Here is a 21929-nt window from a genome sequence, read left to right as displayed (position 1 = left end):
TCATACCCAGGCTGAAGGTGGCGCTAAACCGCTGGGCCACCAGGGCTGCCCTGTTTGTGTTTTTTTTTAAAGAGTTCTTTTTTTCTGGCTATCAAGCAACCCAAATTTAGTTTATTAAATCTAATCAGACTAGTGCTGATGAAAACTGTACACAATCAGAACTGTACAAAATTCTCAAGTTTGTGAATCTCCTTTTAAAGAGAACCCCTGCTAAACTCTGCCAAGTTAAAACTGCATCCCATTTTATAAAAGCACTATCAACTTGTCATGTACCCTTTCTAAGCCTCCGTTCTCATCATTGTTGATTACTAAGATTTTTTTTTCTGCCTAAATAGGAGCTTTCTGTTTTTCATAATCAGCTTCTCTTCCCTGATTCATCCAGCATTGCCACAATCTACTGCTGAGCAAATCAATGTGCTATCATGGTAGCGATTTCTTAAAATGTCACTAAAATATGTAAGATCCTGAATGGGAAGGACATATGAGAAGTGACTTTTTTTTTTTTTTATTTATAAAATGGAGGCTGAGGCACAAAAAAAAGGGCCAGAAACTATGAATGTGTTATTACAAATGATAAATGCACGTGGTGAATTCTTGCTGTTTACCCTTTGATTGGGTTTGGACAGTTTCACATGCTTCTCTGTTGCCTGGCAGTATTTGCATATGTCAGTACAGACAATTTGGACTTATGGGGCAACATTGCATTTAGAAATATTGGCAGGGACATAGCAATGGGCATGGGGGTAGTTTTTCCAATCCTTTCCAATGGTTGGGGATCAGTTCTTGATGTTGCCTCCAGATTCCTGGCCTTCATAGACAAGTTCCATTTGGGAACAATGTCCTTTGGGTCTCATTGCTGCAGGAAATGCAAGATTTATCTCATTTATTTCAACAAAGATGGTTTGCTTGGCTGCTCTAATTATAATAGCATAAAATGACTGTCTGGTTCCTCAAGTTTTTGATGTGGCTGGTGTGGTTAAAAAAGAAGTCTTGGGTCTAAAGTCTGGCTCTGCTACTTACTTGCTATCTGGCCTGTGAAATCATTAAATTCTCCTGAAGCTTCCCCTAAAGAGAAGGATGATAACACCTGCCTCACATGCTGGTTGTGGAAATCAATGAGATAAAATGCATAATAAAAATTCAATAAATTCTAGTTCAATGTAATGAAGTAATCAAAAGAGCATTCAACAGGTGTTCAATTATATGTATCACTTAGGATTTACATAAAGTGAACTTCATAGGTCTGGGAATTTCAATTTTTCTAGGAGTATCTGAGTTCAGACCCACTGAGATCTCTTGAGCTAGCTATGAGGTGACCTGAACTCTGTCCCTAGTTTGCAGTGTGACTTGGGGCAGCTCTGCATACCTCTTGGTCCTCAGTTTTTGTTTGTCAAATACAAATATTGATCATTAGGCTTTAGTTTTCAGAAACATGTACATATACCTTCAGTGTATATGGGTAAGAGTGTGGTAGAGCAATCTACAAAGATACATGGTTAGATTTTTTTTTCAAGCAGAATTTAGAACAGTTTAAGACTTTAAGACAAAAATAAATTCATAATTGTATTAGACAGTGATGAGTTGAGAGAACTCAATGCTGACAACTAAGATTGAACCAGAATGAATTGAAAAGATTTTCTAGAGAAACTTGGATCAAAACCATTTAGGAAAAATATGACACAAAATATGATGATAGAGGAATGGTGTTAAAAGCTCATGATTTTGCTTTGATTTGAGTGAACATTGTGTTTCTGAGGCATTGCAGAGAGTTTGATTGGAACATAGAAATAAGACAGGACAAGGTATTCTATTTTGCTGTACTGCAGAATCTTGAATCCAGCTCATTTAACAGTTAATATCTCTCAAAGGTCTTTAGGGTAAATGGCAGCATTGACACAACAGTCAATGGTCAAAGACAGATTAGCACACTGGCTATACTAACTGTGCCTACAAAGAATACCTGGAGGTTTCAAAAAGAGATAATGAGTTTCCAGGGAAAGGAAAAGATTGAATCATGTGATGGTGCAAAAATATAGAAATAAAGGGCAAAATACAGGGCAGGGTATTGAGTTAGATGACCATATTGACCACTCCAGTGTCGAAGTTCAGTTTGGGGAGAGAACGGATGGTTTCTGGTCACTGATAACTGAATTTGTATTTGAGCAATTTCAGTTCTCTCCCCCAGGCAAGCAGTATCATTTAACCTACCCACTAGGGTAAATAGTAAGGCAAGAATTGTAACAAAGCCTCCTTAGGAATGAAGATCTTGGTAATGAGCAGTGAGAAATACCAACTTTCTAGGTGACATTTCAGTGATTTTTGTTTTTGAAGAAAGTCTTATTTTAAAAATTATTCCTCAAAGCTTATAAGATAATTGGTGTTGGGTATTCCGTTCATCTATTTTTAAGCATGGCAGAAGATTTTTAAGACTTCTACTGTATCAAGTTTTCAAATATGATACTAGGAAAATCCACTTCATTACACATCCAATTATATTTTTATTTTATTTATAGTAGGATACTGTGTGTTATATCACTCAGCATAATTTTTTCTGAAGGTCTCTAATTTTAGTAGCAATATAATAGTAAGATATTTCAATGTTATTTATATTGGAGAGAGAATTAGGTTAATTTGCTAAAAACTGAAATGATGATGGTTCAATAGCACGAAATTCTTATCAATAAATTTTTAATGACAGTTATTTCTATATGAAAACAAGAGAATTTTGTTACGATCCTTTGTTATTGTTTTTTTTTTTTCCTTTTTCCTCATTCATCAACAAGTGCATGTTTTGCCCATTATTCTTTACTATAGTAATAAATACGGCCGATCTGGCAGTTGGCAATGATCTCATTTGTAATGCGTCATAGTGAAACCCATTTAGCAGATTACTTGGAGCTTATTTTAGCTGAATGAAAACATTGCTGTATTCTTTATGAGGAAAGCCATATGTTTAAGCAGTGTTAAGAATTGTATTCTGATAAGACAGGTCTCATCCGGCTGTATCTTTCTGTGAAGGAGTCTTCAGGGGCTTGGTGGCATTTTTTCATTGCGTTTTCTTTGTGTAGCCACACTTCTGAAATTGTTCTCTATCAACGTCTTCTTAAGCTATTTTTATTTTTATTTATTTTTTTTGTTTTATTTTGCTTTTGAGAGAGAGAGAACACATGAGCAGGGGGAAAAGGAGAGAGAGAATCTCAAGCAGACTCCCTGCTGAGTGTGGAGCCTGTCACAGGGCTTGATTTCATGACCCTGAGATCCTGACCTGAGCGGAAATTGGAAATTGGGAGTTTGCTGCTTAACTGACCAAGTTACCCTGGCACCTGTGTCTCCATGTTTTTAAAAAGTCATTCCCTTATGTTAATACATCCTAAGGTATGGCTAGAAAATTCTTCCTGAGGAGGTGCAGTCTGACCACTTTCTATTCTAGCATCACATTCATTGGATAGTGGAGCTATCTGTTTAAACCTGTTGCAGGTGGGCGGTTAGTCAGAAGGCAGTTCCTAAAACTGATCCTTTGCTGAAAATGGGTGTTCTTCCTGGACATACCATTATTACCTGATTTTTTTCAGCTTTGCTGTTCTTTGGAAAGTGACCCATTTGAAATTCACCTGTGGCTTTTAAAAGATAATAAATTTAATGTAATTGGTATCTTCCAAGTTTTAAGCTGCTTGCTATTAAATGATTGTTTTCATAAGTTGACCCCTGACTTCAGCTGTGACACTGACTTTGCTAGTACATGTGTAGCTAAAATTTTTCAGTAATGTCCCCCCTCTTTGCAGGAAGAATTAAACAACTATAAATTTTTTAAAAAGATTTTATTTATTTATTGACACAGAGGGAGAGAGGCAGAGACACAGACAGAGGGAGAAGCAGGCTCCATGCAGAGAGCCCAATGGGACTCGATCCTGGGTCTCCAGGATCACACCCCAGGCTGCAGGTGGCACCAAACTGCTGTGCCACCAGGGCTACCCTAAACAACTATAAATTAAGGAAACACTGGAATATGTTGGCAATGAGAGTGAATGAGGGCATAGCTCTGTTCTTTATCTTTTTATGCTCTAGAATGATCGGTATATTTTTTTTCGTCTCTTTATTCTGTCAAAAAATTACAGCTAAGGGACTCATTTTTATCCCAATTATAAAGTAATCTGCTGTGCTTTTTAGGACGGCTTGAAAAGAAATCACATGATTTATTAACTCAAGTAGGCATTAAAGGAAATGTCCAAATGGTAACCTATAAACATTTTATCTGTCCTTCCTTTGCATTTTAATATCAGTCTTGAATTTATAATTTCAAACGAAAGGTATACTATAACAGTTTGATAATAAATTTTCAAATAATAAAACAGTATATTTTGGTGATTCAGGGACAGCCTAGGACACTAATATTTTCATATCAAATAAATGAGAAAAAAATTCAGTTCTTAAATCTGAGTCAAGATTCACTTTTATTCTTTTTAATCCTGCATACTTAAAAGTTGAAAGCTCATAGACTGAGATCTAAAACTGAAAGTTTTTCCACAAAGTAGGCTCAAGATCATTTAAAAAAAAATAAAAGATCTAATATAGCTAATTAAGCTCAGTGTTAAGTTTGGGACCAAAAATATTTAAATGGTATTAAAACATGGAAAAGCCAACCACTCTCAGTTTTTTCTCATATTATTAGCTCAAAGGGATGATGTACATGATCTTCCTATAAGATTAAACTATAACTTTTGGTGCAGAGAGACATACAGTTGATCCCTGAACAGCACAGGGGCTGGGGTGCTAAACTCCTGCATAGTTGAAAATCCATGTGTGACTTTTGACTCCCCGTAAACTTAACTAGGAATAGCCAACTATTGACCTGAAGCCTGACTGATAATGTAAATAGTCAACTAACACATATTTTATATGTGTTACATATTATATTCCTACACTAAAGTAAGCTCTTAGAGAAAAGAGAATGTTCTTAAGATAATCATAAGGAAGAGAAAATACATATACAGTGCTGTAGCATATTTATCAAAAAAAAAATCCAGGTATAAGTGGATCTATGTTGTTCAGGGGTCAACTGTGTATCTTGTGTCATGGCATCGTGTTTCTTAACTAGGATATAGGTTTGAACATAAGTAATCTAGAATATGAACCAGCACAGTCTTTAAAAGCAACACAAAATAGGTCAATGTGGCAACATTGTATCATTGGAGGGATATTGATGAACTGAAAAACTTAATGGTTAAAATGATTTACCTTTAGGAATCCATCTTGCCAGTAAATATCATGTGTTAAGACTTGAACTTACACTTTTCTTAATGTCAGAAATACACTTTATATTTCCAGATGTCTTAGTGTTGCAAAATTTTCAAGATGGAAATACATGGAAGCTTTAATACCATCTACATTGCTGATGATGCTCAGATTAATTTGTCCAGCTTCATGCTCTCCCCTGAACCCCCTGTAGATGCTTAATAAATTTTTTTCAAATGAAGGAACATTATGTTGTAAATGTTGGCTCCTGCTAAGATGTATCAGTTTTTTATGTTCGCTCTTTCATTTATTAATTCATTCTATAAAGTTAGTCATTATGCCTCTTAGGTATTATTGATATATTAACAAAAATAAAGGCAAAGTGTTTATTTTTAATGCTTTGTATTTATTAATTTTAAAAGCATTGTACGTATTTTATCCCTTGTGAGAAATGGTCAGTTCTTAAGGATTTCTTTCCTCTTTTTCTTGTTTGCAATTGCAATGATCTTCCAGTTTCTAGATACCATTACAATTTAAGGATAGATTTGCTTTATAGAAATTTATTTTGTAGGCAGTTTTGAATGCTTTCTAATAATGTAATTTTTAAAGGAAGAGTGATGGTGATATTTTGATTTTTTTTCTATTTTAAGATTTTAAAAACATTATCTTTTATTTATAAACCCCTCTGCAAACAGTGTTACTTTAGTAAATATTTCCATGTACACTTAATGTATAAACCAGTATTTGAAATCAGATTCATGTTAATAGAAGAAAGACCTATGCTACCAACCAGGTTATTAATTAAAATACTTCTTTTTTCTTTTACATCAGTTTTGGAATAGCTTTTTTTTTTTTTTTTTACTCCTCCTTTTCAGTATGATTAATTGTACAGCCTAAGCCAGATTCCTACTTTGTCCTCTGAAAGAAATATGCAATATATTTTACATATTTATGAATGCTTAGTTGAGTAACTGCCTATAAAAGATTTTTTTTAAACATCTAGTGACTACATGACTAAGATGAGTATTATTTGAGGGTATATAGTACATACATTCCAGGCAACATGCTCTTTTTTAGAGAAAAGCAACAGAGCAAGACAAAGAATTTATAGCAAATATAGGCTCCTGAGATATTTTGGATGCCAGAATGAAGTATTAGTGTTTTTGTAGAGAGCCTCCAGCTCCGTGGCCATCTGTGAAAGTTTGTGTGGACTGGTTTTTGAATCATGTATCTGTTCCTCATGTTTGTTTTTGATCAGATATAGAGTTTGAAGGCAAAGATGCCACATTCAGCAATTACTTTTCATTGGTTTCCAGAATCGAATTTGATGAGGATGCCTTAAAGCTTTCAACTTCATAAGCTCAAAGTGTTATAGCAATGTAAATTATCCTTTGTACCTTAAACTTGCAAACATGGCCTTGTTTGTCAGTTTTTAAACTATGATAAATGTTTCCAATAAACCTGACTGTGAAAATAAAGAAGACTAGTTGTTTATGGAGAGATTATTAAGTAGATGATTGTGAATTATCATTCTTTAGTCACAAGAGCAACCCATTCTAATGCAGATTTTTGGCCTCTAGCATTTGAGGTTTTCAGCATTCAGTTCTATACATTTAGTAATTGTGCAGTAAGGATTAACTGCAAAGTTGCTTATTTTTGTTTTGCCAAAAGAAAAGTGAGGATTGAGGCCATTTTCAAAAGGGTTGTCTCTGGAGAGTTGCAATTAAAAATGAATCTAATAATGCTGATTGAAAATATTCATAATGGGCAAAAACTAGAGAATTGCAGGAGGCCTTTTGGCCCTCATTTTGAGCAAGCTCGCATTTCATTGAGTACATATGTCTTTGTCACAAAAGAATGAAAACTCATTTTGTATATATTGACAAGTTAGAATTTTTTGTTATCAACAGGTTTGGCAAACACCGAAAAGATGACAAGATTGAGAAAACGGGTAAAATAAAAATACAGGACTCCCTTACGTCAGAAGAGGAGAGGATACGAATGAAGCAGGAACAGGAGAGGTAGACTTCAACCATTTGACTAAAGTCACCAGATAGAGCTTTTTGCCTTTCTACTCTTCTTTCTTTTTCTTTTTCTTTTTTTTTTTTTCCCTAATATGAAGAATTTATTCTCAAAAGGGGTTTTTCGTTTTTTGGTGTCAGTCCAAATATTGATGGTTGTGGGATTAATGTAAAGAAAGATTAAAAAAAAAACACTGTATATTTATTTGAGGCATTAAAGTGAATTTAATGGTTAAGATCTTTGCCTAAAAGATAGTAGGGCATATTAAATGAATTAAATAAACGTTAAGACTAAATTTATGATCACATTTAAAATCACAAAGAAATATTTACAAAGTTCCATTTCATTTATCTATGAGTATATAGTATTTTATTATAATTTTTAAGACTATTTCTCTGGAAATAAAACTTTGAATTTTTATAGTTCACTTAAAATATTTTTATCTATAATAAGAATTGAGAAGGCTTTTGTGCTATGTTGTCTTCCTCTCAAACCTCATGTTTGTTTCTTTTTTTTTCTACTTCCCTATCATATTTTATGACATTTTCCACTTAAACTTGATTGCATCTTTTCCAGAAAATTTGTTATCTGTTGTTGAGCCATTCCATTGTAAGAACCCCAAGACCGCGAAATGAATGAAAAATTACTTTAAGCAGATAATCGAAAACCATTTTTATAAGTGATTAGAATTTCTCTTGTAATTCCCAGGGGATGAGAAAGCTGCCTCGCACTTCTGTTATTAGAGTTCACAGGCTCGCAGGGCCGTATCTTCATTTGGCAGTTTCAGAGCTGCCACAGCAAGAGACACTCTACCTGTTGTATTTTTAATAACCTGGGGAATGAGGAAGTTTCTGGTGCCTTGATGAAGGCTAAAAGACTCAATATTGTCCATAACTAACATGAGAATCCAGCAGCTTCACTTCCAGATTCTCGCTAACAATTCTAGAGTCGAGGCCCTTTCGAGTCTTACGCTTAATGAATGAAAGAACTAGAAAGAATATTCTACCGTGGTTTTCTTTCAAAGAGATTAATGTTTGGATATTTTTCCATTCATCCTCTCCCTCGTTTGAGGCTTTAGGCTAGGATAGTTACTCTGATTCTCTTGGCTTTTCAGAGTATTAAATATGTAAATGGGAAAAACAGGGACTTAATTTGCGATGCAAGTCTGGGTTTATTCTTCTGGTTCTTCCCCAAGTTTTTGTTTTTTTGAATCCTTCCATTTTCTTGCTTTCTAGGACTCTTTCTAATCCTCGCCAATTTGGGGATCCCTAAACTCATGAATAAGCTCACTGTTGTCAGGACAGGACACACAGTGTTCCTTAGTGTGTGCAATATGGCATTTAATTGCTCAGTGCTGTAAACTTCCATCCTAAGAGACTGTAGAAGAGAAGTGTACACCAGCTAAATGAATGTCCTCAGATTTATCCACAGGCAAATACGTGGTTTAGTTGGAGAACAATCTAAGCAATACAGACATTTTACTTCTTCCCTATCTTGATGCGAACCACAGGGGATAGCTTCATTAGTCCTGTACGGTTGTCCATATTTGCAATATTCTTTTCTTGCAGTTTAAGATGATTACTGTGTTTCAATGCAGAATTCTCTCAACACTTTCCAAGATACTTGTTATAATGCATAGTCAAGTTTTGCAGCCAAACAATGATTTTTACATAATGGTTTCACTTGTATTATTAATTTGCCTAAGGCAAAGTTCACTTTCAGTTTTGCTTTTAATCTCCATCTCTGTACCTCTAATGATGCAATACTTCTGGGAACTAGGTTGGTCATAATGAATTTACAATGTACAGGAGGCCTAGAATAAAAATCTTTTAGGGTCAAGGAACAGTGAATGGTCCATTAAAAAAATCAATTAGCTTCATAATTTAAGAAAACTATTATTCTCTGACTTTCTATTTCAGTAACAGTTTTTACAAGTATGTTTTATTTAAATTTGTGGATCTTGTAATAAAGCGAGTGAATGCATGAGACATACTGAATTACATAAGTGAAGTTTGTTTAGTATTTGTTATTTGGCTAGAGCAAATCCTTCCCTTCTTTGTGTGTCCTCCTTTCTGTTCTGTCTGTTGGCATTGGTGGTGCTTTGTTTGAGAATGGAATTGCAGCTTCTTTGGGAAGAATTTGGGTGGAGGACTAGATAAAAATGAAAAAACACTGCTTATATTCTCAACATAGCTTTTGCTTCACTGTGGATTAGTAGAGAAGCACCTCCTTTAACATTCTTTACCACTGTTGCTATTTGAGTTCCCAAAATTATTTTGGCTCACTTCATATAAAAATAGAAAACTTGACATCCCCTGGTTATTAATTATGACATGTCCATATATAAAAATATTTTTGTCTATATGTATCCATGAATCCTGACTATGACTGAAAATATAAATATGGAACAAGTGAAAGGACAATGAATATAATTTAAAATGTGTTTTCCTACCAGGTTAAGATCTTTTTGGATAGTGAACGTAAATTAGATTCTTCTGAGCATGGGTCTGAGACCTCATCCTTGCTAACATCCTCCTCTTTCCTTCCACTTACTGCCATCCCTTGGAGGTAGGGTCTTGTATAAATACTGTCCACATAGGAGAAGTGAATGAGGAAGACCCCAGCATGGATGTGTCCTCTGACTCTGCGAGTCCTGCCCTGCCAACACCCTGAGCCTGCATGCCTGGGCTCTCTTCCTGAGAGACAAGGAGTATGGGTAAAATTAGCTGGTCCTGTGATGTGCTATTTTGACTTCTAGCTCCAGACTCCAAACCTAGGTATCTTAGCCTTTCAGAGATGCTATTGGCCACTTTTGGGCTAGGTGGGGAAATGAAGGCGAGTGATGGATATTTGGAGCAGAGGTATGAATTCAGTGCTTTACTGCCCTTACTAGTTTGTCTCTGAGGCGTGCCCAGAGACAAAGCCTCTGTTGTTTCTTTTCCACCACACAAAAGGATTGGACTCCAAAATAGAACATATTTAATTCAATGACCTGTGTCACTTCAGGCCCACTTAGCTACTGTTATCTTGACCAAGAATCCAAAGTAATGTTTGGCTTTCTATTGAATTTTTGCTCCACTGGTATCTCTACTTGGGTGCTAAAGGTTGATATATAGGCAGTGTGGTGTGGGAGTTTCCCAAACAGTGGCTAGCAGGAGAAAAAGGGTTCCATGTACAAATGTGTTTGAGAAACACTTGGTTAAGCCAATTTATGCATATTTCTTTACTTCATTATTTCTCAAACCCTACTTTTGTTAATAGACTTTGTGAGTCTCGAAGATATGAATAGAGATTCATCATGTCCTAAGTTATTTGTTCACAGAACATCCCCCTTTACTTGTTTTCCATGATATGCCAGCATCTCTCAGGATTCGGTCCCTGGGAAATCTTGGTGGCAAGTGAAGGCCATTGGCTCCTGAGTTAGCCATTTCAAGCTCACTCATCTGACTGGCTGTGGAACATCAGGTTGATAGTTTCATAGAATCTGGAGCAAATGTTGAGCAGTGTTTGCAGCGTGCCTCCACATTATGGCTTCTGTTTTGTGTGCTTATAAATCTTATTCCTGAACTTTCATTTTCTGCTTTCTCTTTCCTACATGTTTCTCGCCTATTGAAAGCATATACTTTTTTAAGGTTTGATTATAATGTATTCTAGTTCTAAATCCATAGAAAATTTGAAAGAAAAACCATAAATTTAAAAATTCTCAATCAACTTTTACCTCAATATCACAAAAAGGTTAAAATCCTGCTTAAAATTATGACTGTTTTCAAAGTAAGAAATGTGGTTAAATATTGTCCCTCTTGGGAATTCAGCATAGATGCCAAATTGGAAGCTTGAATATTGAGAGGTGGCAGTTGTTAGATTTACATGGCAGGGTAAGCTGAAGGACTGATGAGTTGAGCCACGCAGCTTCCAAAGGCCACCACTTGCAGCATTTTGCGGGGCAGATGCAGCATTCATTCAGTTGACCACAGACTGCTATTACATTGAACCATTGCTTCCAGTTATCTTGCAGTTTAAATTTCATTCTGCCCTACCTTTAGGTTTTATTTGATAAATGTCTGTAATACTGATTTTTAGAGATCCAGGAACTTTATTCCCAGAATGAAGCTTCTGGATGACAGTGCAATAGGTTGGGGGTTGAATGTTTCCCAAAAGAGTTAATTGCAAGGCCCTAAACATTGTTTGAAGATATTTAACAACTATCTAATGTGTAGCAATCCAAAATTCATTTTAATTTTTTCTGGTAAACTAATATTAGTATATTTTATCTTCCGTAGACATTTACAGCATTTTTTTTTTATTAACATCACTAAAGGTCAATTTTGGTTTCTTGGAGTATTCTAAAAAATGCATCATGGTTATTCCATGTATTGACGTTTTGTAACTTTGGAGGTAAAATATTTGGGATATAACTAATTTAAGTACACCATAGATTTCCATCCTGAGGAATGGATCACTCAATAGCGATCCTCATGCCTGTACCTTTTCTGGATATACAAAGACCATACTTCATATCCATAAAACAGTTATTTTCATCTTACTCTACTGCAATTAGTGCTAAAAGCCATTTATTGTAAAAGCGAAAATCCTAATGAACAGAAATGTTACAAGAAGTCTTATGTGTTTTATCTTCATCATGCATCATCCATTTTAATTACAGGAAAGGGTGGTGAATACTGTGACAAGAGTCTAGAATTAAAATCATTAATTGATGTCAAGCTGAAGAGAGACTGTTAGCATGAATTTAGTGACAGCAGGAAAGAAATTAACCTTATTACTTTATTTAGTATATTACATTATTGTGTGTATTGTTGTCTATGTAGGTTCAAGGCAATTTCATTATCATAATGGAAAGTACTTTTTTTAACAAAAAGAAGAGGTACAGATATTATGTTTGAACATAACAGATTGACATAAATTCTTCACTTGTTAAAAGTCTCACAAAGTTTTTAAAGTTTTAATTTTTTTTTTTAATGTATCAAGAATAGGGAAGCAGTGCGTGATGATGTTGCTCATCTACATCAGTCACTACAGCTGTCTGCTATCATTTAGACCTCAGAATAGTTCTCTTGTTTATAACTACGAAGAACTGTCTGAAATGCTTAAAGCAATAGACATTTATTTCTTTGGCTAAATTTTGGGCTAATCAGTTATTTCTGTCATTGCTGAAGTTTGGCCCAAGATAAATTGGTTGGATAATGCTAAACAACAGTCTGACTGTTCAAAAAACGAATGGCTCTTACATCTTAGAGATAATTTGTGACCTCAGGGTCATGATAAAAGAATAAAGGGGGTGTCCTTTTAATAGCATTGACCATCTGGAACTATTAAAGGCTGAACTGCAGTGTACTCAACTGTCTTTTTTTAAAGTTTCCTTAAGAAACTATATTATTTTTCTTGAGACACCCAAAATATTTTCTCATCTGAGTCAAGTATTTCTTTTCTAATTAAATCTCTCTAGAAAGAATGAAAACATATTAATATGTGTTCCAGAGTCCCTTTTCTCACTTTAGAGTAAACAAGACATTCAAATATAAAAGTACATATTAAAGAAAGTCATTGATATCTTTTGTTAATCTATGAATTGTCACTAAAATTCACAAAAAACATAGTGCATTCTTGGTTTTAAAAATCTACCTTTCAGTGCCATTCATATAGCAGCAAGCTTTATTAGCAATAATTCCTAGACTGAACTTTTTAAAAAGTTTTAAATGCACATTGGTCCAACCTGGTTACCAAATTCACTCTCCTGTTGCAGCTCAAGCCCCACTTCCTGGGCCACAGGTAGGCTGTAGTGGCATTCTGAAGTTTTTAGCACAACCGTGAGCCAGTGAGCCACCAGAGAGAGAAGGGGGACTCAAACAGCTTTCATGGCTTTGAGCATAAACTCATTGGTGGTGATAAGATAAATGATAAAAATATACATTTTTATGTTATTGGAGCTTAGAAAAAAATTAATGCTTTTAGTAGATAACACTGTAATGTGTATTGGATTCAATGATTAATGGCAATTAGTAATAGTGTACAAATTTGGGTAAAAGGAAGCAGATGAGAGCTGGGCTTTATGAATAGTACCTCATGCTGCCGAGCACTTCTTCTGAGCAATTGACTTGTTAGAAATTGACTCCCAAAATGAAGATTAGTTTCTGTGTATTTGGAACAAAAAAGAACATTCAGTTCCAGGCTCCATCAATAATATATTGAAACTATTGTGCAAGAAATTTGGGAAGATTATTTAGGTTTCATGCTTCCCTTGAGAAGAGAATGTTCATATTCTTTTGTCCTGATGGCTTCTTTTCTTAACAGAGCTGCATTTTCCAACATAAGTAAGTTAAATTTTCTTCACTTTTAGTGAGCTAAGGATCAATTACCATAGAGTTCACTCACTTATAAACCAATCTGTTACTCCTCTTGATTTGGGGGGGGGGGTCCTCCAAATTCAGAGATTTTAGCTTTATTTCTGTTGTAGCCTTTCAAATTTCTGCAGGTTCCCAAACTTCAAGACTTATATGAATGCCCAGTCACTCCATAGTGAGGTGATTCTCTGAAGGTGAGCAAATATAGTAGTAAAGTGGATTATCAGATGAGTGATCATAATTGAGCTTCAAATTAATATCCCATTGAATCAAAGAAAGAAGTCATTTTTCTCTTCAATAGTTTTTCTGGTTGAATACAGTAAAAAAGACAGTATGATGGAAAGAATACAATGATCTCTGAACTTATATGAACTTTTCATCATGAATATCCTGTATTTAGTGTTATATAAATACTTTTATAATAACATCCTTGACTGTCATAATCACTCCTAGGTGAATAAGTAGATTATAATAAGAAATCTAGTATAAATTTAGCTAACTTTGACATTAGAATTTGCCTCGTTATTTTTCTGATGGATATTCTTTCTGCAGGACTTACATTTATTAGAGTCTAGTACTTTTTTTTTTTTTTTAGAATCTAGAACTCTTCCTGATAAAAATTTTCTAACTTTTCAGTAGGCCCTTATGAATTAAGAAAATTATGGGTTCTCAACTCAGGAAATAATGTCCTTCTCAGGAGGTTTTGGGAAGATGTGAAACATTTTTTCTTGCCAACATGGCTGAGGACACTGCTTGATGACGTGGCTGGAACCAGTTGTGCAAGAAGTCTTGCACAATAACAAATTAGCCTTTCTCAAATGTCATTGGACCCCTGTAGAGGAACATTGAGCTAGGTGATTAACTACTTCCATTTTATAGCTGGGAAACAAAAGAAATTAGAAACAATTTACCTGGCAGGCCCAAAATGTGGATAAACAAGACTAGCTTCATGATGATAAGAGGCTTGATGTAAGAGTTCTTGATGTAAGAAGAAAGCAAGGGAGAAAAATGCACACTTTGCTTGCAGTGGTATCTGACAATTTTCCAGCTTTTTAAAAATCTTTTTATTTTGAAATGATTTTAGATTTATAGGAAGTTACAAAGATGGTACCATTCATCCAGTTTCCACCAACTGTTAAAACATACATGGCAATAGTACAATATCAAAACCAGGAAATTGGCATTGCTACCACGTGTGTGTTTAGTTGTGTCATCTAATCATGTGTGTCATTTTGAGAATGCTATATCAATGAAATCTTACAGTACCTGACCTTTTGAGATTGACTTTTTTTCCACCTAGCATAATGCCCCTGAAATCGATTCCAGTTGCTGTGTGTATCAATAGTCTATTTGTATTGCTGAGTAGTACTCTGTGATAAGGATGTACTTTGGTTTATTTGACCACCTGTTGTCACATATTTTGGTTATTTCCAGTTTTTGAATATTAGAAACGAAGTGTCTATGGACACTTATGTATGGGTCTTTGTCTAGACTTAAGTTTCTATTTCTTTGGGATAAATGTCCAGAAGTGTAATTGCTAAGTGGTACCATAAGTGTATGTCTAGTTTTATGAGAAACTGCTAGACTGTTTTCCACAGTGGTTGTGCCATTTTACATTTCCAACAGTAATGTATGGCAGGTGCAGTTTCTTTGCATCCTTGTGAGCATTTGATATTATCACTTTTTTATTTTAGCTGTGCAGTAGTAGTAGCCCATTCTGGTCTTAATTTGCATTTCCCTAATGGCTGGTGATGTAGAAAATCTTTCATGTGCTTGTATCAATACAACTTTTCAAAGAAATATTGCTTCATGTCTTTTGCTCTTCTAATTGGATTTTCTCATTGCTGCATTTTAAGTGTTCTTTACCTATTCTGGACTTGAATTCTTCGTCAAATATGTGGTTTGCAGATATTTTCTCTCTGAACTTACCCTTTTTTTTTTTAGGATTATTTATTTATTCATGAGAGGCAGAGAGAGGCAGAGACATAGGCAAAGGGAGAATCAGGACCCTAGGATCACAGCCTGAGCCAAAGGCAGATGCTCAACCACTGAGCCACCCAGGCTTCTCTCATCCTCTTAATAGAGTCTTTTGGAAAGGAAATGCTTTTAGTTTTGATGACATTCAGTTTTCTGTCTTTTCTTTATGAATGATGCTTTGATACCATTTTTAGATATTATTCCCCTCATGTTAGGTCCTAAAGATTTTCTTCTAAAGTATTATAGGATTACATTTTCACATTTAAATCTGTAATTCATTTGGATTGATTTTGTATAAGGTATGATGTGTAAATTCAGGGTGTTTTGTTTTGTTTTGTTTCTGTTTTTGGCCTGGGACATTTATTTGTTCCAGCACTGTTTGTTGAAAAGAATGCTTTATTTCATTGAATTGCTTTTGCATAATTAAGAAAAATCAGTTGACCTTACTTGGCTATTTTTGGTTTCTTTCTTCTGTTCTATTGATCTGTGTGTCCATCCGTAGATTCCATACAGTGTTGATGACCATGGCTAAGTTCCAAGTCTCGGAATCAGGAAGTGTGGTTTTCCAGTTTATTATTCTTTTTTATAATTGTTTAGCTACTCTATCCTTTGCCTTTCCATATAAATTTAAAAATAATCTCCTTTCGGGGACAGAGTGGCCAATGGCCTGCAGAGCAACATGCCTAAGTTTTATTGTGACTACTGCGACACATACCTCACCCATGACTCTCCATCTGTGAGAAAGACACACTGCAGTGGTAGGAAACACAAAGAGAATGTGAAAGACTACTATCAGAAATGGATAGAAGAGCAGGCTCAGAGCCTGATCAACAAAACAACCACTGCATTTCAACAAGGAAAGATACATCCGACTCCATTCTCTGTTCCTCCTCCTGCAGGGGCAATTATCCCACCTCCCCCCAGTCTCCCGTGTCCTCCTCGCCCTGGTATGATGCCAGCCCCCCATATGGGGGGCCCTCCCATGATGCCAATGATGGGCCCTCCTCCTCCTGGAATGATGCCAGTGGGACCTGCTCCTAGAATGAGGCCACCTATGGGAGGCCACATGCCAGTGATGCCTGGGCCCCCAATGATGAGACCTCTTGCCCACTCGGCCCGAGTGACTCGACCAGACAGATAAGAAGAGACAGGAACCTCTTTATATTAATTTTATATTACTTGTTCTACTTCACCAGGAGATCATGGTGCTGTGACTCTGGGTGTTTTCTAACAGCATGACAAGGAAGACTTGCTTCCCTTTCCTATCAAAGAGAGAATAGTTTTTGCAGGGGAGTAGTGGGACAAAAAAAAAAAGGCAATTTTCATTTGTATTGTGAAATGTGAAAATAAAATTGTCAACTGTTTTAGTTAAAAAGAAATCTCCTTTCTATCTACAGGAATCTTTCTGGGGTTTTTATACAATTATGTTAAACCTGGATATCAACTTGGGGAGAATTGACTTCTTTACTCTGTTGAGTCTTTGATTCATAATCCCCATAAATCTCTCCATTTTTTAGATCTGTGATCTCATTCATCAGCATTGTATAGTTTTTAGCATATGAGTCTTGTCCATATTTTGCTTGATTGATATCTATATGTTTATACCTATCTATAAAAAAACCCTTCAGTTTATATCTGTTTATTCCATTTTTTTATGCTTATAAATGGTATTCTTAATTTCAGCATCCATGTTCATTGACAACATATAGAAATACAATGGATTTTGTTTCTTGATTCTGTATGTTGTTACTTTGCTGAACTTGATCTTTAGCTCTAGAAGACTTTTATAGATTCCTTGGGGTTTTCTATGGATGTAGACCTGCAATGACATCATTATATCATCCACAAATAAGAATGGTTTTATCTCTTTTAATTTTTCCAGTCTGTATACCACCCATGTCTTTTTCTAGGCTGATGGCATTTTTTAGAATTTCCAGCCCTCTGGGAGAGGAGACATTTCTGCCCTTTCCTAATCTTAAGATTCAGCCTTTCTCCATGATGTATGATGTTACTAACAGATTTTTTTTGTAGATGCTTTTTATCAAGTTTAGCAAGTTACTTAAAATTATTAGTTTTTTGGAGAGCTTCTGCCATGATGGGTGTTGAATTTTGTCAGATATTTTTTCTGCATCAGTTAATATGATCATGTGATTTTCTTCTTTAACCTGTTAATATGTTGGATTACATTGACTTTTTGAATATTGAATCAGCCTTGAATTCCTGCAATAAGCATCACTTGTTCATGATTTTTATATAGTGCTCAGTTCTATTTGGTGATATTTTTGTTAAGGATTTTTGTTTCTACATTCATGAAAGATATGGGCTCTTAGTTTTGTTTTGCTTTTTAATTTTTTATCCTGTCTTCATCAGACTTTTGTATCTTTTCCGTATTCTTTTGAATATATACTTATACGTCATTTAGGCTAGCAAATATGAAAAAAGCAAATAACTTTGCAATAAAATGTTAAACTCAGTCTACATTTTGCTTTATATACATAAGACTTCACTTTTAAGTACACGGTTAAATTTATAAGTATGTAATGGAAATACTTTGCCAACAAAAATCATTAAAATTCTATTGAGGGTTGTTTAATTATTTTTAGATAGCTAAGATCAAGGTAAGATATGAATTATATCAATATATTATAGGTTGAAAAGGCCTTTCTACCAAGTAGCTCTCAACAAAATCTTAGGAAATATTTAAACAATCTTCAGTAAAAGTGGTTATTTAAGATCTGTTTCTTAGTTATAAAATAGACAAGTTTTATTTCATGATTTGATTGGATGCATGCCTTCTAGTCCATCTCAGGATTTGCCAGTTCTGTATACATCAACTAAAATCAAAACTGGTGTCATTAAACAAAGATCTTCTTTTGCCATTAATAGAGAATTATGGTGTGGATTCATGTTTAGGCTTCCTAATATGTTGAATGTGAATGTTATATTTATAAGGAGTAAGATATATACAGTATGTACCCGCATATAAATATATACATATATAGTAGGTATGTGTGTGTAACTTTAAAAAAAAATCACTTTAAAAAAAAAATCATGAGTAAGACCCACATGGATATCTAAAGCTATCTGTTCCTGGTGAATTTCTAAAACTAATTAATGAGTGGCAATTAAGATGTAAATCATGACTATTATCTTATTTTCAAGAACAAAAGCTATTTGAAGTTATTACTTTGGAGCATCCATGACATTACCTTGACAATCTAAAATGACTTTAGCATTGTTTATACCATCAATTTTCTTATAGCTGCATGAAATAAAATGTATTTTACAACATATTTTGATGAATGTTTCTATATGCAGCTCTTAGAAAAAGCATAGTTTCTCTTGTTTCAACTTTGTTCTAATTTTACAGGATACAGGCCAAAACTCGTGAATTTAGAGAGCGACAAGCTCGAGAGCGTGACTATGCTGAAATCCAAGATTTTCATCGGACATTGGGTTGTAACGATGAGTTGATGTATGGGGGAATGTCTTCCTATGAAGGTTCTATGGCGCTCAACACCAGACCCCAGAGCCCAAGAGAAGGGCATATGATGGATGCTTTGTATGCCCAAGTGAAGAAACCACGGAATTCCAAACCTTCATCTGTAGACAGGTAGGCTCCAGGAGCAATCAAGGTATTGCTTCCAAATCAACTTTTATATAGTTTTTGACAAGGGAGTGGATTGTTCATCAATTCTCAAACCAGGACTGCCTTTTATTAATGGCCTTTAGAAAGCCGTTGTGTCTAAAAGTATTGAGTTTACACAAATCGAAGCTTAATGGAAAGAGGAGCAGAGGTTTTGATAGCTTTTCTAATGATTCCAACATATTTTGTCTTGTTCTTAAAATCACTTTAGACTGGAGAACTAAACTATAGTTTGTAGCTCAAATAAAAAGCAAACTTGAAATTATAGCTTTTTTACTTAAGCTGCATTTCCTTTTGTTGCTAACAGAGCCTCTAGTTATGGTAATTAAATAGATGGAGAGTGGCATGATTTGTTTGAATTATGATTTACTTAAAGGGCTGTTTTTTTTGGTGACATGATTTTCTATCATAAAAAAATTAGTGAATGAGATGTATAATATAACCAGTCTCCAAATTGGTTGTTAATAGCCACAGATCATAGGTGTGATTATGGATATTAATAGAGCACAAAGGAGTGAAATGTTGACTCTCTACTAAGGACTACATATTTATTTCAAAATTTACCTGAGTATATGGCAATGTATTTATTAGTGGCTATATATTTATTTCAAATTCTGAAACATTTTAAAAACATAGTTTTCTAACTTGCCATTTGTATGTTCAAACACCTTATAAAGTTTAGTTCATGAAGAAAATAATTCTCATTTATTTTTATCTGAAACATAAGCATGTTGTCATAAACAATATACTAATCTCATCATATATTATAATGGTCTTGTAATCATTGCTCTCTAGAAGAGCTAGGCTTTGAATGTTCAAACTAGGTTTCACCTAAAAGGTATGGTTCTCAAACTTTGGCTTGCATCAGAATCACCTGGAGGGCTTCTTTGACCACAGATTGCTGAACCTTTCCCTAGAATTTTGATTCAGCAGGCCTACAAAGGAGTGGAGCCTAGAGTTTGCAGTTCTAACAAGTTTTGTTTTTTGAGGCTAATGCTGCTGGTCTCTGGTGCTACACTTTATGAACCCCTACAGGACTAGAGAGGCGTTGGAATTAGTTTGTCTCTAGCACCAATGTGTTAACTTGGCTGCTATGTTTTCCAAACAGTCTATGTTTTAGTTATTTATCTCCAGCTATTTTTTAATAGAGGTTTGCAAATGTTAACAGATAACCTTCAGGCAAACCCAGAGGAAGCATTTTAAAAGGTAGCAAAGGAGGTAGGCCTTAAGGTAAAACTCTAGTCAGTTTTCTTTTCTCTCCTTTCCTTTCCTTTCCTTTCCTTTCCTTTCCTTTCCTTTCCTTTCCTTTCCTTTCCTTTCCTTTCCTTTCCTTTCCTTTCCTTTTTTCTCTTTTCCATTTTCTTTTCTTTTCTTTTCTTTCTTTCTTTCTTTCTTTCTCTTCTTTTGCTGGGTTTTAGATTATCTTTGTTAGGAAAATCTGTTTGATGTTGACTGTAATGAGTAAGTAATATAAGTTAATATTTAAATTCCTTTGGCGTGATCACCTAGAAAGTACAAAGTGCTTGTTAACTAACATTGATGTGTCAGGACTCAAAGAATAAGGTCATTATCAGTAACAGTGTTTTCATAAGAAACTTCTTACTTGTTTTTGTTCTATTTGTGAAAGCTTCTTGTAGAAGGTCAAATAGCACTTGAAGGCCTTGACTTGTCCCATTGAGAGTGGTTTTCTTGGGAGAAAGGACAGCACAAACATTGGCATTGCCCGTTAGTAACTTTTGGAAGAACTAAAAGAAAATTAATATTGTATTGGTCACTGATAAAAAATTTTAAACATTCCCAGTTCCTCCCACATCTGGTTTGAAAATCTGGTAAGTAATGGATGTGCTTGTAGTGGTTGTTCACCTGGCTTCGAAATCCTACCTGTCATGAGGGACGGGAGTCCACAGGGATCTCTCCAGCCCCTGAGGGCCAGAATCAGTTGTTTAAATCCCAGTTTAAAACCCCAGAGCCCTGCAAGAATCTAAATCTCCCCTGACAATTTCTGGAGATTTTCAAAAGGACTTATGTGCTCAGAGCACCATCTGCTACTGGACTCAGGCATCCTGCCTATGCTCTTGGCTCTGCACTGTGCTGAGCCCACACTGAAACTCAGCCTCCTAAACTAATTTCTTTCGAAAACCCACTTGCCAGAACATTTCTGAGGAGACTTTTGTCTTGGGGATGAGTTGTACCAGGCAGTGAACAGCTCAAAAATCACATCATAGACATTGCTATATTCAAAATTCCCCTCAGCCTCACTCAGGCATGTCCTAGACAGCTATGTACCACTGGGGACCTTCAGTTCTATGCATCTGGGCACCCCAAAGGGTGATTGGACTAGAGGATTTCTAAGGCACTGCCCACTCAAGAGAAAGAGACACTTTATTTTTTCTTTAAAAGGGATCACAGGAACTTTATAGATTTCTGTAATTCTTACTTTTACAGAGAACAAGATGTCCATCAAACAATGATATTAGTAATACAAAAAGTTGGGAGTTATCACACCTGTAAAGTGCTCACTTACCAACCTGTCACCAAATATGAATTTGGCTTGGAAAGAACAGTATCACCTCTGCTGTCCTTTTCTGTCAGGGAGAAAGTGGTGGAAAAGTGGCTCTCAGACTTAGTAGTAATAGAGACCCTTTAAAGGACAATGTCTTGATACTGCGTACAGAATTAAATAGTTTTGATTA

The 21929-nt window shown here is 35.1% G+C and overlaps 1 protein-coding gene across 14 annotated transcripts in view; it reads left to right on the top strand.

The window, feature by feature from the left end:
- The window catches only part of PARD3 (par-3 family cell polarity regulator), a 658827-nt gene that overhangs the window by 480995 nt on the left and 155903 nt on the right, over positions 1-21929 (top strand). For 11 of the 14 annotated variants that reach the window (XM_041765035.1, XM_041765038.1, XM_041765032.1 and 8 more), the window contains 2 exons: positions 7143-7253; positions 18961-19203. In XM_041765035.1, coding sequence (XP_041620969.1) covers positions 7143-7253; positions 18961-19203 — 354 coding nt within the window. The remainder of the gene's footprint in view (positions 1-7142; positions 7254-18960; positions 19204-21929) is intronic. The other 3 variants (XM_041765041.1, XM_041765037.1, XM_041765040.1) reach the window with 1 other exon arrangement.

This window comes from Vulpes lagopus, chromosome 8, assembly GCF_018345385.1.
Source record: "Vulpes lagopus strain Blue_001 chromosome 8, ASM1834538v1, whole genome shotgun sequence".
Lineage (NCBI taxonomy): Eukaryota > Metazoa > Chordata > Mammalia > Carnivora > Canidae > Vulpes > Vulpes lagopus.
The sequence above is the reverse complement of the archived record's forward strand: the minus strand, read 5'-3'. Positions and strand labels throughout refer to the sequence as shown.